At 53.3% G+C, this 13819-nt stretch overlaps 1 protein-coding gene across 2 annotated transcripts; it reads left to right on the top strand.

Moving 5' to 3' along the window:
• Positions 1 to 405: 405 nt before the first annotated feature.
• On the top strand, positions 406 to 12139 carry CCR7 (C-C motif chemokine receptor 7). 2 transcript variants are annotated; one of them, XM_054546381.2, is made up of 3 exons: positions 406 to 501; positions 6969 to 7018; positions 10084 to 12139. In XM_054546381.2, exons 1-3 carry the CDS (start codon positions 492 to 494, stop codon positions 11158 to 11160), a joined length of 1137 nt encoding a protein of 378 aa, XP_054402356.1. In that variant the 5' UTR covers positions 406 to 491; the 3' UTR covers positions 11161 to 12139. The 2 variants fall into 2 exon arrangements, with proteins under 2 accessions (XP_054402356.1, XP_063574274.1); XM_063718204.1 differs by lacking the exon at positions 406 to 501 and adding an exon at positions 6751 to 6776.
• Positions 12140 to 13819: the final 1680 nt, after the last annotated feature.

Here is a 13819-nt window from a genome sequence, read left to right as displayed (position 1 = left end):
CATTGGCCTAAACTACCCAGAAGCCAGAGAGAAAGCCATTTGGGACTATATTCCATTGTGACACTGAGCAGAGCAAGGGAAGGATGGGGACACTTCTCTCACACATCTCTGACTCCCCAACATCTAACCCATGGCCTGACATGTGATATTCATGCTATAAAGATTTGTTGAATCAGTAAATGGCCCCTCATCTGGATTCTGCCAGGCAGCACAGGGGGCTTTTTGAATGTAAATGACCTCATGATTCAGGATCCTATGATCAGCGACTGTCACCCTCTGTCACCTTTCTTCTGCCCCTTTATCTCTGAAGGCACTGAAGGGGCCCGGCGTGAGTCAGGGAGAGCTGGGGGGAGGAGCAAGGGTGGGAGGGGCAGGGAAGAGGGTGGCTCCTCTGACAACTTAAAAGGGGCTCGAACCACTTCCTCCCCAGACAGGGGTAGCGCGAGGCCAGGCACAGCCTTCCTGTGTGGTTTTACCGCCCAGAGAGCGTCATGGACCTGGGTAAGTGAGCCTCTTCATGTGAGAAGGAACAGTACCAGGGTCTTGGACACCCAGACTGACCCTGTGGAATGGGGGTGGAGGATGCGGGTGGAGCGCATAGGGGTGCTTCCTGGAGAAATCAGTTCTGATTTGGTGGGCATTGGAAGCTACTTCCAGAGAATGCCCCCTGCTGTCCCAGGAGGGGTGCACCTGCCCTTCCAGACCTGGGGAAGGGGTCAGCCTTTGGTGCCAGTGGGGACAAGGGAGGGGCCGAGGTCATGTCTTTCTAAAACAGCAGGGACATAAGAGAGTGGCGGGGCTGGTCTTGGTGGTCTGGCAGAACCTGTTCTCATCATGAGGGTGATAGGTTAGGCCCTCTGGGACCTCTGGGGACAGGTTTCAACAGAGAAATTCTCCCTAAAGAGCTTAGGACCTTTTACCCACTCTCTGATTCCCACCTTTCTCCCCTACCAAATATTCGTATACCTGTCCACTTGGGGTCATAAGGAGATGCAAATGAAACGTGACTGGGTTGTGACAATGGTGCGGTGCATTGCAAATGCAAGCTGTGGTTGCTTTCTCTCTGCTGCACATCCCACCAGCTTTGATCTGGCTTTGCTGTTGCCTCTTGCAAGTTAAGGAATGGGCAGGCAACATGGAATGGGATGGCAAGGGGCACTCAGCTTGGAGAAATCATAGCCAGGCCTTCAGCACAGCCCCTGCCCCTGAGCAAACCTCACGCACTCTGCCGCGGCAGACAACTCTACTCTTTAGAAAGCCCTTTCTCGGCTCTAACCTCCGTCTTGACTAGAAGGGGTCAAGGGGAAGCACTGAGGGTGTTCGGAGTGGTTCATCCAGCTCCAGACACCCCCTTTATAAATCTCAGCTGTGGAGTCAGACCAGGCTGAGGCTAAGAAGACCAGGTTCCTAGATGGCTTGTCTCACCAGCAAACAATGCACCACGGCGGCCTCAAAGCCGCAAGGGGTTGGCTTTAAAAAGTGAAGGTTCCCTGGTGCTGTCCTCAAACCCCTCCTCGCCACACCACAGCCTCCTTGATTTCATCTCTTCTTTCCCCGCCTGCCCTGAACCCTGGGTCTGGACCCAGCAAACAGCTGTGAAAGGGTTAAACTGGTCACCCCACCCACTGACTGTGAACTCCTGAAAGGCAGGTTCAGGTGCTTTGAGGATGTGAGGAGAAAATGTCTGTGGAATGAATGAATACACCGTATCAAGAACTCTGTAGAGTTTAGTTTTTGAAAATCTCTTCCAAATGCCTCATTTCCCAGCCAATCTACCCTTAAATCCCACTCCCCAGCACCCGCTCCACCGCCTCCCATCACAATCCCACAGTACAGACGTCATCCACAGAAGACCCTGCTCCAGCCTTTCATACTGGCCTCCAGGAAGGAAACCAAGCAGTGCCCAGTGGTGTGTTGCTGGGCGTTTGAAAAGCAGCTCCCCGGGGTGGAGCATTGGTAGCAGCCTCCAGGGTGGAGGGAAAGTCCTGAATTTGTAGTGCTTGCCAATTTCCATGGTGTAAATTCTCCCGCCCTGGCTGATTGATTTCAAGCCATCCACATGACTGAACAGGGGGTTGGGAAGATGTGCACAGTGTCTTACCCCAGACTAGGTTTGGGGGTGCTAGACTCCTAGGCTTTGATGCAAGGAGAGAGGGTAATCTCTGGTCCAGGAAGAAGGGATGTTCTTGCCACTTCACTCAACTTGAGAGAGCCCCAACGGTCAAACCCGAAATACTGGTAGGAGGGGAAGCCGCTGACAAGCTTTGCTCAAAACGGGCTCTGGGCCGTTGATGGGGTGGGTGGGCCTCAGAGGATCTGTCATTCTGCTCTTCATCTGCCCAGCAAGGAGCAAGAGGTGGGTGAGGAGGCAGGGTTTCTGTTACACAAAATGAAAACTCCCAAGCAGGGCTGAGCTGGCCTTTTTCATGGTTTGAATGAGCAGCTCTGAGGCACCCTCCCCACCTTCGAGCAATGAGACCGAAGATCTTTCATAATTCTCAAAAGAAAAGCAAGGAAAAGATGAACCCATGAGAGATGTGTGCCTCACAGCTCAGACATACATGGTGGCAAAGGGGGATGCTGAAGCTAATTCAGGGCCAGTTTCTTGCCTGCCAGAAACTTGGCTGGGGAGGAGAGGGACGCTGTTGGAAAAATCTCTCCTCTTTGCTTGGGACATTCAGTCAGCTCTCATTGCTTGAGGGATTCAGGGATGACCAGTCTGGTGGGGAGAGTGACACATAGGTCACCAAGCCACCGTAACAGAATGAGATACAGCATTGACCAGGGCAAGGGCAAGACAAGAAGGGAATAGTGAACCTGGGTCAGAGAGGTGTTTAAGGTGGGTTTTCAAGGGTGTGTAGGAGTTGTCAAGCCCAACAAGGAGCCGCAAGGGGCCCAGGATGTGGCAGGAATGGCAAACTCCATTGCCACCAGAGGCCGACAAGGTAAAAGAGGGAATGGGCATAAGGTGCAGGAAGTGGAGGGGAGTAGAGTGACCCAGAGGGTGCATGCCCCACCTAAAGGCATTCAAATCCATTATTTCAAAAACTCCACGCTGACAAGCAGAGTGTCCTGGGGACTAAGGCTGCAGCCGTGTAGATGGTCAGCTGAGACAACAGTAACAGAGACAAGAAAGAAGCAAGCGGAGGGGAGGGTGGAGTAGCTGGCCATGCCAAGGAGGAAGATGAGGAGGAAGGACGCAGGCACAGGAGACCCAATCCTTAAAACGTAGTACGGCATCCCTAAGGAATTTGGACTCTATCCTGAAAACAATGGGTACCCATCAAAGATTTTTATTTTTCAAGTAGGTGAATTAAAGGATGAGATTTGTATTTTGGAAGGAGTTCTGTGGCAGCAAAGAGGCAGCAAAGCCCTGTGTCAGAACAGAGGTGGGGCCGGCTCTGTTGGGGGCTGGGATGTTGGGGGATGGAAGCAGGAAGCACTGGTGGCCAGTGGGGCATGGGGAGCAAAGATTCCCCTCATGCTCTGTGGAGCGTCCTAGACACAGCAGGCTCATCAGAAACGCAGCCTGATGCAGTAGCCAGAGCCCAAACCTTGCTATCCTGTTCAAATCTCAGGTCCCTCTCTTAGCAGCTGTGTGGCCCCAGGCATTTGGCTTAATCTCTCTGGGCCTCTATTTTCTGGAATCTAGGATGAGGATCACCGGGGTAGCTCACGAGATGTTATGAGGGAGAGACACATACAGACCCACTGGCAGCACAGAAGGATGGTTAGGAGTGTGGTTGCTGGAGTTGGAGGGTTTCAAAGCCTGCTCCCCTGCTGGCCATTGTGTGACTCTGAGAAAGTTACTTGTTGTGTTTCAGTTTCTCGCTGGTAAATGGGGATAATAGTAGCGCCTACCTCATGGGGCTTTTGAGAGGTTGAAATGAGACCATACGTGCAGACAGTGTGGCACGCGGTGAGAGCTCAGTGAATATGAATTATCTCATTGGATACAGCAGTTGATAACATAGAAACTGCAAGATCTACCCGGCTCTCACTTATCCCTGCCTACTGTCTGAAAGTGGATTCCCCAGATCTCTAGACCTCTCACCACCTCCCTGCTTCTCCTCTGCCTCCCCTATCCAAAAAGAAAGAGAGAGAGAGAGAGAAAAGTTGTGTTGGCAGGTGAGGAAGTTCAGAGAGGAAAAAGCTTGGGGTCGCTCTTGGGGCGAGCTGATTGGGCAACTGTGATTTCCTGGGCGGTCTGGAGGACCTGGAAAAATGTGGGGATGGAAGTTCATGGTTTGGAGGTGGGGGCAGCCAGCCAATAATTATCTTTCCTGGATGGGCAGTCTCTCATGTTGGGGGCTCAGGTTGGAGTTCTAGGGAATTTTCATGATGATCATTACTGAAAACTCAAGAACTCAGAAAACACCCAACATCTAGGTCAACCACTCCCTAGCCCCAGAGATTCCCAACTTCACTGGTCTCACTGAAGCCGCTGCCCAAGACCAGTTGCTTTATGACTTTGTAACAGACAGGGATGATCTGACTCATGGCCACTGACCAGGCTCCCTTTTGCCACATGCAAGAGTTCCCCTAAGTTTCCCTGTGATGTTTCTTGAAAGCCACCTGTTTTGGACCTACAAGAACCTTGCTCATCCACCTCCTCCAAAACACCTGGAATGAGAAATCACCAGCACACATGCCAGCACTCCCCCAACTCCCCTCCCCTGACGGGAACAGCAGGAGTGGGACAGCGCCCAGGAGAAGGGGTTATCAACAGAGTTCAACAGAAACACAGTTCTTGCTCCTCAGATCTCACCCGTTGTGACTTATCAAAACTTTGAGGTTTCTCATTTCTCCCTGACAGTCAGAGCGGGCTTTCTCTAGAGTAACCGAAAGACATTTACGTGTTTAAAGAAACCTCGAGACTCGACCTCTAGATGAGTCAGTGGAGGGCGGGTGGAGCGTTGAACCATGAAGTGTGGTTGGACGTAAACATGTGGACTTAAACTCAGGAGCTCAGGGGTAATTCAGTGAAAAAGGGGAATGAGAGGTGCGGTGGGGAGCTCTGTTGCAACAGGGTCCAATCCCAGCAGGACTACAAATGCCCGAGCGCAGGCTGGGAACGAGAGGACAGCGGCTGCCTGTCCCCAAAATAGAAAATGCAGCTAGGAAGCCCTCTTTGAGTGGACAGTGGAGGACTGGACTGCCAGGCCAAGCATCAGGGGCTTCATCCTCAGGGCCGGTTAGAGACCCTGAGGATTTAGGAGGATTGAGGTGGGGACTGGCATCAGAGCTAAGCTTTAGGAAGATGTGTCTAGCAGTAGCGTGCAGGATAATTTGCTCAAGGCGGGAGAAATACCTATTTATTTATGTAGCCCGATGCAGTCTCTTCTTCCCTGAGGAACTCCCAAGCCCAGAATCCCTGGCTTTTTTACACACTTTCCGGGGAACACATTAACCAACCGCAACCTGGGTGCCATGCAAAGAGGCTTCCAGCAGGTGGTGCTGTGGCCAAGGACACGGAAGCGCAGGGCTCTCACTTCTTCCCTAGCCTCCAGGAGAAGGTGCCTTAAACAGGTTCCCACACATTTCCTAGCCCTATTGAGCTTGGAGCTGCCAAGGGCCTGCCTTCACTTGTGGCATCGCAGTTACTGACTCTCCAGTGGGCCAGGCCCTACCTAGCTGGGACCTGAGGGTCAGGATACAGGAAGAGGGCTACTGCCTCCCTGACTTGTAGGTAAGCTAAGACATCTAGGCAAATCACTCTGTCAACCGCCCTCCCTGCTCAGCCTCAGGAAGAAATAAGTTCCTGCTGGGCCCCAGGCTCAGCCACAAAACCAGACTGAGCACATCTGGGCCTTGTGCTAAACCGGGGTCCCCATCGGCTGCTCAGACCAAAGGAAGCCTCCTGACTTCCAGGACACGTCCCTTCCCAAAGCTGACCCTGTTCCCCCTTTCACCTGCCCCGCAAGCCTAGCTTAGAAAACAAGTTAAAGGAGAGAAAGTGTGTGCAGGCACTTCAGTTAAGCAAAAAAATAAAGAAAGAAAGAAGTCGTGATATCAGGAAAGAGCGTCCTTCCCCCACACTGCCACAGGACAGCATCCCTTCTGTGTCCTCTCGGGCCATCTTGATGCCGTCTCCCTTGGAAAAAGGACAGGCATTCGTTTACTTGTCATTCATGTATTTATTCATCATTCATGTATTTATCATTCATATATTCATCAGCACGCAATTGTGGGGCACCTCCTCAATTGTGGGCCTGCACAAGATAAAAGGGAAGGGATCTCTGCCCCAAAGGCAGGCCAAGGGTGTGCGCCCAGTGGACCAACAGTCAGTGCTGAATGAATGTCATTTCAGTGAGGGGGTGTTGTGGAGCTGGTGGAGCCCTGAGGCAGTCTTCATCGCTGTGGACCAGTAAGGAACCTCATCCCTCTACCCAGCCTGTGAGGTCATCCTCCTTCCTCAGCCTACCTCCCTCAGGAGACACTCAGGCTTGGCTTCATGCACATGTGGCTGCCCACTCACCTGGATGCCAGGAAAATGCTCCTGGGCCAGTGGCTACCAGCACCAAAGCAGGGCTGGAAACATGTGCACCTACCCCATGACCTCATAGCCTTGCTGCCTCATCCCACATCAGGTGGAGTGGGAGGGAGCACTCAGACCCACCAACCAAGCTCAGTCTAGAGGGGTGGTCTGGGCTAGAGAAGACTTCCCAGCTCCAAGAAGCAGCCCAGATGGGCCAAGACAGGGGGTGGGAGGGGCTGCCCTGCATTCTGATGCTGCTTCTTTCCAGGACCTGGGAGTGGAGGAGGACGAGAAGGAGGTGAGGACAGTGATGCCGGGCAGCGGGCCAGGTGTTCAAAGGCACAATCTGGTTCTGATGTTCTCTTTCAGCAAACACAGTGCCTGGAGCTTGGGAGGAAAGTTCCCAACAGCGTCTCCCCCTCCACTGCTTTCTTTAATAACAAAGAATTGTCCCTGCCAAGCAATAACTTTCTCTCCTTGTCTCCTACAGGGAAACCAATGAAAAGCGTGCTGGTGGTGGCTCTCCTTGTCATTTTCCAGGTGAGGTTCTCTGCCAAGGAAAGCTCTGTTCCCTTCTCCACACGGCCTCCCAAGTCAGGGGTTTAGTGGAGGAGCTGGGCATTTGCTAGAAGATACAAGACCCAGACATAAGCCCGCCTGCCTTTCATTAAGCTAATGGCTGCCCCCTCACCATCTGCTGAGTGACCCTGGAGAGCCACAGATGTTCTCTGGACTTCCTTTACTCCATTTAGGTTAAAACATGGGGGAAAATAACTTACCACCTTCCCTATCCCACCTCCAATCTCCCTGCCCAGGAGACAGAAACATGGACTCTGAGTTCTTAGAGAGAGAAGAGCTGCAAAAACCAAAAAAGGCTACTGGGTTTTGTGCATGTGTGCTGAGAAAATCACCCTGGATCTGGCGATCTTGTTACTATCCTATCACCCCAAAGTTGTCTCTTTCCAACCTTCACCCAAAGGCTCCCCTCGCAGCCCCCATTTTCTCTGGTGAAATAGAGACCCATCCGGCCTCCCTGGCAGGGGAGGAAAGAGAGGATGGAGCCCTAGGGATGGGGAGAGGGGTGGATGAGCACATACTTTATAGCGGGCCTGAACTCGGCAGGAACAAAGACCCTCACTTTACAAAGTTCTGTTTCTCCATCCAGAAACAGACAGAAAGTGTGCCTCACCAAGTGCCAAAGTTAGAAGAAACTGTAACTCGCAGAGTCAACTTTCTCCCGTTTGTTAGAGGTGGGAGCTCAGAGTGGGGGTAGGGGAGTCCAGCTGAGGCCAGAGCTAGAGAGGCAGTGCTTCAGAATTCAGATCATCCCCAGCTCTGGAGGCCAGGGGGCCGCTTTCCAGAAGCTCAGGCCAGAGGCAGGCCCCAAGCTGGGCACTGTTCCCAAAACCCCATCCCAGAGGCCCCCTGGAGCCTGGGCTGCAGCCCACAGCCTGGCCCCCTTCCCCATCACCACTCCCTCCTCTCTCTCCCCTGTCTCCAGGACTCTGGGGGGCTGTACTGCTGGCAGTGGAGTCTAGAAGGTTGGGAAGGGGAGGAGGACAGCTGAGGCTCATTCTTCCCTTTCACTTGGGGAGAGGGTGCTCAGACAGGGCAGGATGTGGTGGGGCTGTGGGCTGCAGAGGCAGTGAGGCTGGGGGAGGGAGAATTATAAAACAGGAACAAGGTTCAAGGGGAGAAGGGAAGGCAGGACTGGATGATGCAGAGTGTACTTCATAGAGGCTGTGAGTACCGCCCTCCAGGAAGGCTGAGACCCCCTCATGTCCAGGGACCCCGGGTCTAAGGCCTTGGGCCGTAACCATGGCTGGGCCAAAGGCAGCAGCCTCCTTCAGGGCTCCCAGGCTGCAGCCATGCCCAGGAGAGGGAAGAGGGGTTGCCACTGACTTTTCGTCTCAGGCTAGCAATGGCCAAAGAAAAGGCTCCTGGACATCATTTTGTCCTCACCCTGTTCCCAAGCAGGACAGTGATGAATCCAGAACTTGGGTGTGAAAAAGAGATAGAGACCAGATACAGTGAATCCCTCCAGCACAAATGGGTAGAAACCCGTTGTCGCTGAGCTGCTGAATCTGGTTCCTGGAGATAGAACCATGAGCCTCGTGAGGCAGGTCCTCCAGCCCAGCTCCCTACCCTGCACAAACCCATCCATCGCTGTGCGCAGAGGCACGGGCAGGCATGGGCCCCCTCCTTCATTGATAAAATCACAGCAGGCTGCTGAACCTTCACCCGGCCCTGCAGACAGGCTAAAAAAAGCTCCAGCAGCTGAGTCCTGCTGATTGGGATCTGCCGGAAGAGATGCGAGGAAGAGAGAGGCAGAGAGGTGGGGGGAGAGGGCGGGAGCGCAGAGGGAGAGTGGGAGATGAGAGCTGCGCTTCCTTCCAGGGACACAGCTGCTGAGGAGGCCTCGCCCCCACCCCATGGCCCATCATCCATTCACGGAGTTTATGGCACTTGGGCTCACGTTGCCTGAGCTCCTGCTGGGTGCTAAGAGGGGACCCAGGATCTGAAGTCTCTCCAGGTCACCCACCACTCATGATCACAGCAGTTTGCCCCAAACCCAAGGCTTCATGACCTCAAAATGGGAGCATTTTCCTTCCTCTCTTCTTACTCCAGGCCCTCCTCAACCTTGACCCCCAGGTGAATTTTCCCCCTAAAGCTGAGGTCTTTTGTAAGCCCCCTGGAAAACTCCACCAAGTTCTAAAGGAGGGTCAAGAAGAAAGACACGTTCCCTCTCTCATGGAGCTTCCAGAGGGCAAAATTAAAGCTCCATGGAGAGGAAATGGTGCTGGATCCTGGGCTAGGTACCTCACAGCAACCATGGGAAGCAAATAGGATTCATTTCTATTTCACAGAAGAGAAAACTGAGGCTCTGAGAGAGAGAGAGAGAGTTTAACCAGTTCAAGGCTCATCTGGCCCCAGAGCCCAGCCGATTTCCAGTCCCCTGTCAGCACATGTAGAGTCTCTCAGACTTGGCAAAATCAGCCACTTGCTACTTATTAGGAGAACTGTAGAATCTCAGGCCCCACCTCAGCCTACCGATTCAGGATAGACATTTTCACAGGATTAATCAGGTGATGCATATTGGAGTTAAAATTTGAGAAGCACTGATTTCAAACCAAAGAATCACCTGGAGACTTTAGGAAAGCACAGATTCCTAGACCCATCACCTGAGATTCTGGTTCAGAAGTCTCAGGTGGGGCCTGAGAATTTGCATTCCTAACAAGTTTCCAGGTGATGCTATGATACTGATGATGCGGACCTCACGATGAAACCACTATTCCTCCCGCCTGGGCAACATGGCAAAATCCCATCTCTACTAAAAATACAAAAATTCGCTGGGTGTGGTGGCATAAAGCTGTGGTCCCAGCTACTCAGGAGGCTGAAGTGGGAGGATCACCTGAGCCTGGAGAGGCCGAGGCTGCAGGGAGCCATGATTGCACCACTGCACTCCAGCCTGAGCAACAGAGTGAGACCATGTCTCAAGAAAAAAAAAAAAGAAAGAAAGAAACCACTGCTCTAGGCTAAATCCTAGCCAGAGTTGGAGCCACCCAGCTAAACTGGCCTGTTTTCCCTCATTTCCTTCCCCGAAGGTATGCCTGTGTCAAGATGAGGTCACGGACGATTACATCGGAGACAACACCACAGTGGACTACACTTTGTTCGAGTCTTTGTGTTCCAAGAAGGACGTGCGGAACTTTAAAGCCTGGTTCCTCCCTATCATGTACTCCATCATTTGTTTCGTGGGCCTACTGGGCAACGGGCTGGTCGTGTTGACCTATATCTATTTCAAGAGGCTCAAGACCATGACCGATACCTACCTGCTCAACCTGGCGGTGGCAGACATCCTCTTCCTCCTGACCCTTCCCTTCTGGGCCTACAGCGCGGCCAAGTCCTGGGTCTTCGGTGTCCACTTTTGCAAGCTCATCTTTGCCATCTACAAGATGAGCTTCTTCAGCGGCATGCTCCTACTTCTTTGCATCAGCATTGACCGCTACGTGGCCATCGTCCAGGCCGTCTCAGCTCACCGCCACCGTGCCCGCGTCCTCCTCATCAGCAAGCTGTCCTGTGTGGGCATCTGGATACTAGCCACGGTGCTCTCCATCCCAGAGCTCCTGTACAGTGACCTCCAGAGGAGCAGCAGTGAGCAAGCGATGCGATGCTCTCTCATCACAGAGCATGTGGAGGCCTTTATCACCATCCAGGTGGCCCAGATGGTGATCGGCTTTCTGGTCCCCCTGCTAGCCATGAGCTTCTGTTACCTTGTCATCATCCGCACCCTGCTCCAGGCACGCAACTTTGAGCGCAACAAGGCCATCAAGGTGATCATCGCTGTGGTCGTGGTCTTCATAGTCTTCCAGCTGCCCTACAATGGAGTGGTCCTGGCCCAGACAGTGGCCAACTTCAACATCACCAGTAGCACCTGTGAGCTCAGTAAGCAGCTCAACATCGCCTACGACGTCACCTACAGCCTGGCCTGCGTCCGCTGCTGTGTCAACCCTTTCTTGTATGCCTTCATCGGCGTCAAGTTCCGCAACGATCTCTTCAAGCTCTTCAAGGACCTGGGCTGCCTCAGCCAGGAGCAGCTCCGGCAATGGTCTTCCTGTCGGCACATCCGGCGCTCCTCCATGAGTGTGGAGGCCGAGACCACCACCACCTTCTCCCCATAGGCGACTCTTCTGCCTGGACTAGAGGGACCTCTCCCAGGGTCCCTGGGGTGGGGACAGGGAGCAGATGCAATGACTCAGGACATGCCCCCGCCAAAAGCTGCTCAAGGAAAAGCAGCTCTCCCCTCAGAGTGCAAGCCCCTGCTCCAGAAGATAGCTTCACCCCAATCCCAGCTACCTCAACCAACGCCAAAAAAAGACAGGGCTGATAAGCTAACACCAGACAGACAACACTGGGAAACAGAGGCTATTGTCCCCTAAACCCAAAACTGAAAGTGAAAGTCCAGAAACTGTTCCCACCTGCTGGAGTGAAGGGGCCGAGGAGGGTGAGTGCAAGGGGCATGGGAGTGGCCTGATGAGTCCTCTGAATGAACCTTCCTCTGTCATCCCACAGACTCAAATGCTCAGACCAGCTCTTCCGAAAACCAGGCCTTGTCTCCAAGACCAGAGATAGTGGGGAGACTTCTTGGCTTGGTGAGGAAAAACGGACATCAGCTGGTCAAACGAACTCTCTGAACCCCTCCCTCCATCGTTTTCTCCACTGTCCTCCAAGCCAGCAGGAACGGCAGCTGCCACACCACCCTAAAAGCACACTCATCCCCTCACTTGCCGCGTCGCCCTCCCAGGCGCTCAACAGGAGAGAGTGTGGTGTTTCCTGCAGGCCAGGCCGGCTGCCTCCGCCTGATCAAAGCCACACTCTGGGCTCCAGAGTGGGGATGACATGCACTCAGCTCTTGGCTTCACTGGGATGGAAGGAGAGGACAAGGGAAATGTCAGGGGCGGGGAGGGTGACAGTGGCCGCCCAAGGCCCACGAGCTTATTCTTTGTTCTTTGTCACAGGGACTGAAAACCTCTCCTCATGTTCTGCTTTCGATTTGTTAAGAGAGCAACATTTTACCCACACAGAAATAAAGTTTTCCCTTGAGGAAACAAAAGCTTTAAAAGAAAAAGAAAAAAAAAAAAGTCTTTGGTAAATGGCAAATGAGCGTGTCTTTGTTTTGCAATCCCCCACACCCCACCTGACCGTCCCCTCTCCCCTCCTCCCTGCCCTCCCCCAGGCCTCGTTTCTTAGAGATGCTCAGAACCACAAAGTTGCTCAGGAATGCTCTGAGCCCGTCCGGTGACACAGGACCAAGAGGCTGAAAGGTAGAAGGAAGATGAGGACAGGAGGTCCGTCTTGCAAATACCCTTCCAGAGTTCATGGGATAGGCCCCAAGCCTGCACACTCAGCACTGAACCGGACATGCTGATCCTACTGCAGCTTTGGGAAGACCAAGTTGTCCGGGTGACTCGATACCTGGGGACTCTGCATTTAGCAGCTCTTGCACAGTGGCCTGCTCACCTGTCCCAGCTCAGACCAGAACTAGAGCCCTTGACCTTTTGTCAGCCCCTTAGTCTCTGAAAGCTGGGGTTTGGAGGGAGGGCCCTTCTGTGGGCTTGGAGACCACAGCATACTGGACTAGGGGTCAGGGATGAGACCCTTTGCTGGCTGCATGAGAGCTGGAACCACCCATGATCCTCTCTGCTAGCCACTGTAGCAGCAGTGGCCTCCATGGTGTATGTCATAGTCCCTTCCTGCTGCTACAACAAAATGCCACTGATGGAGTGATTTATAAACCATAGAAATGTATTTCTCACAGTTTTAGAGGATGGGAAGTCCAAGATCAAGACGCCAACAGATTCAGTGTCTGGTGCAGGCTCTCTCTGCTTCCGAGATGGGGCCTTGCCATGCCCTCTGGAGGGGACAAACGCTGTGTCCTCATATGGTAGAAGAGTGGAAGATCACAATGAGCCTAACTAGTTCCCTCCTGCTCTTTTATTGCTATAAGGGCATTAATCCCATTCACAAGGGTGGAGCCTTCATGACCTAATCACCTCCCAAAGGACCCCCCGCCCCCCGCCGACTTCTCATACCATTGCCTTGGGGTTTATGTTCCAACATATGAATGTTGGAAAGATACATACATTCAAACCATAGTGTGGATACTGACTGTGGAGGAGCAGGGAGAGAGGGACAGACACAGGCCCCTACACAGGCCGGGTGTCTGGGTCATTTCGTACCTTGGTGCCACCCAGAGCCGTGACTTCTGCAAGCCAGAGAGCAGGTCAGTCCAACCTACAATGCATCAAGAGAGGTCTGAAGGACCCAGAGCTGCAATAGCTCTGGGCCGTGGGGAACTAGAGGGAGGGCTGAGGCACTCACGCAATAGGTGATTCCATCCACTTCCCCAAGTGGAAAGAGCCTCGTTGAAAATGGAGCTGCCTGGTAATGACGCCCATTCGCTCATCTCGCAAGCACGTGACATTACCCTCCTCCGAGAGATGCACTGGGCTGGAAGGTTTTTAACAAGATTTGTCAGCTGGTCTCCAAGCCGGGAATCGGCGCCCTGAGAGGAATGAGCCTGGCACGGATGCAGTCAGCGTGGAGCGGCGTTTGCAGCAACGGCATTAAATATTAAAAGGCACAGCTGCGACTGTGTGCGTGAGCGTGTGGCCAGGGGGCGATGCCAGTGTGTTCCCTGAGGGGAACCTGCTGGAGTGCGTGTGCGTGTGGAGCCCGCTGGTGTGGACATCCTAATGAGGTTACAGATGGGAAAACAACCCTCAGTTCCTGAAGGGGAGGAATGTAACAGAGCAGTCATGCAAAAGGCAGCCAGGCCAG

The sequence above is a fragment of the Pongo abelii genome, chromosome 19 (genome assembly GCF_028885655.2).
Source record: "Pongo abelii isolate AG06213 chromosome 19, NHGRI_mPonAbe1-v2.0_pri, whole genome shotgun sequence".
Classification (NCBI taxonomy): domain Eukaryota; kingdom Metazoa; phylum Chordata; class Mammalia; order Primates; family Hominidae; genus Pongo; species Pongo abelii.
The sequence above is the reverse complement of the archived record's forward strand: the minus strand, read 5'-3'. Positions and strand labels throughout refer to the sequence as shown.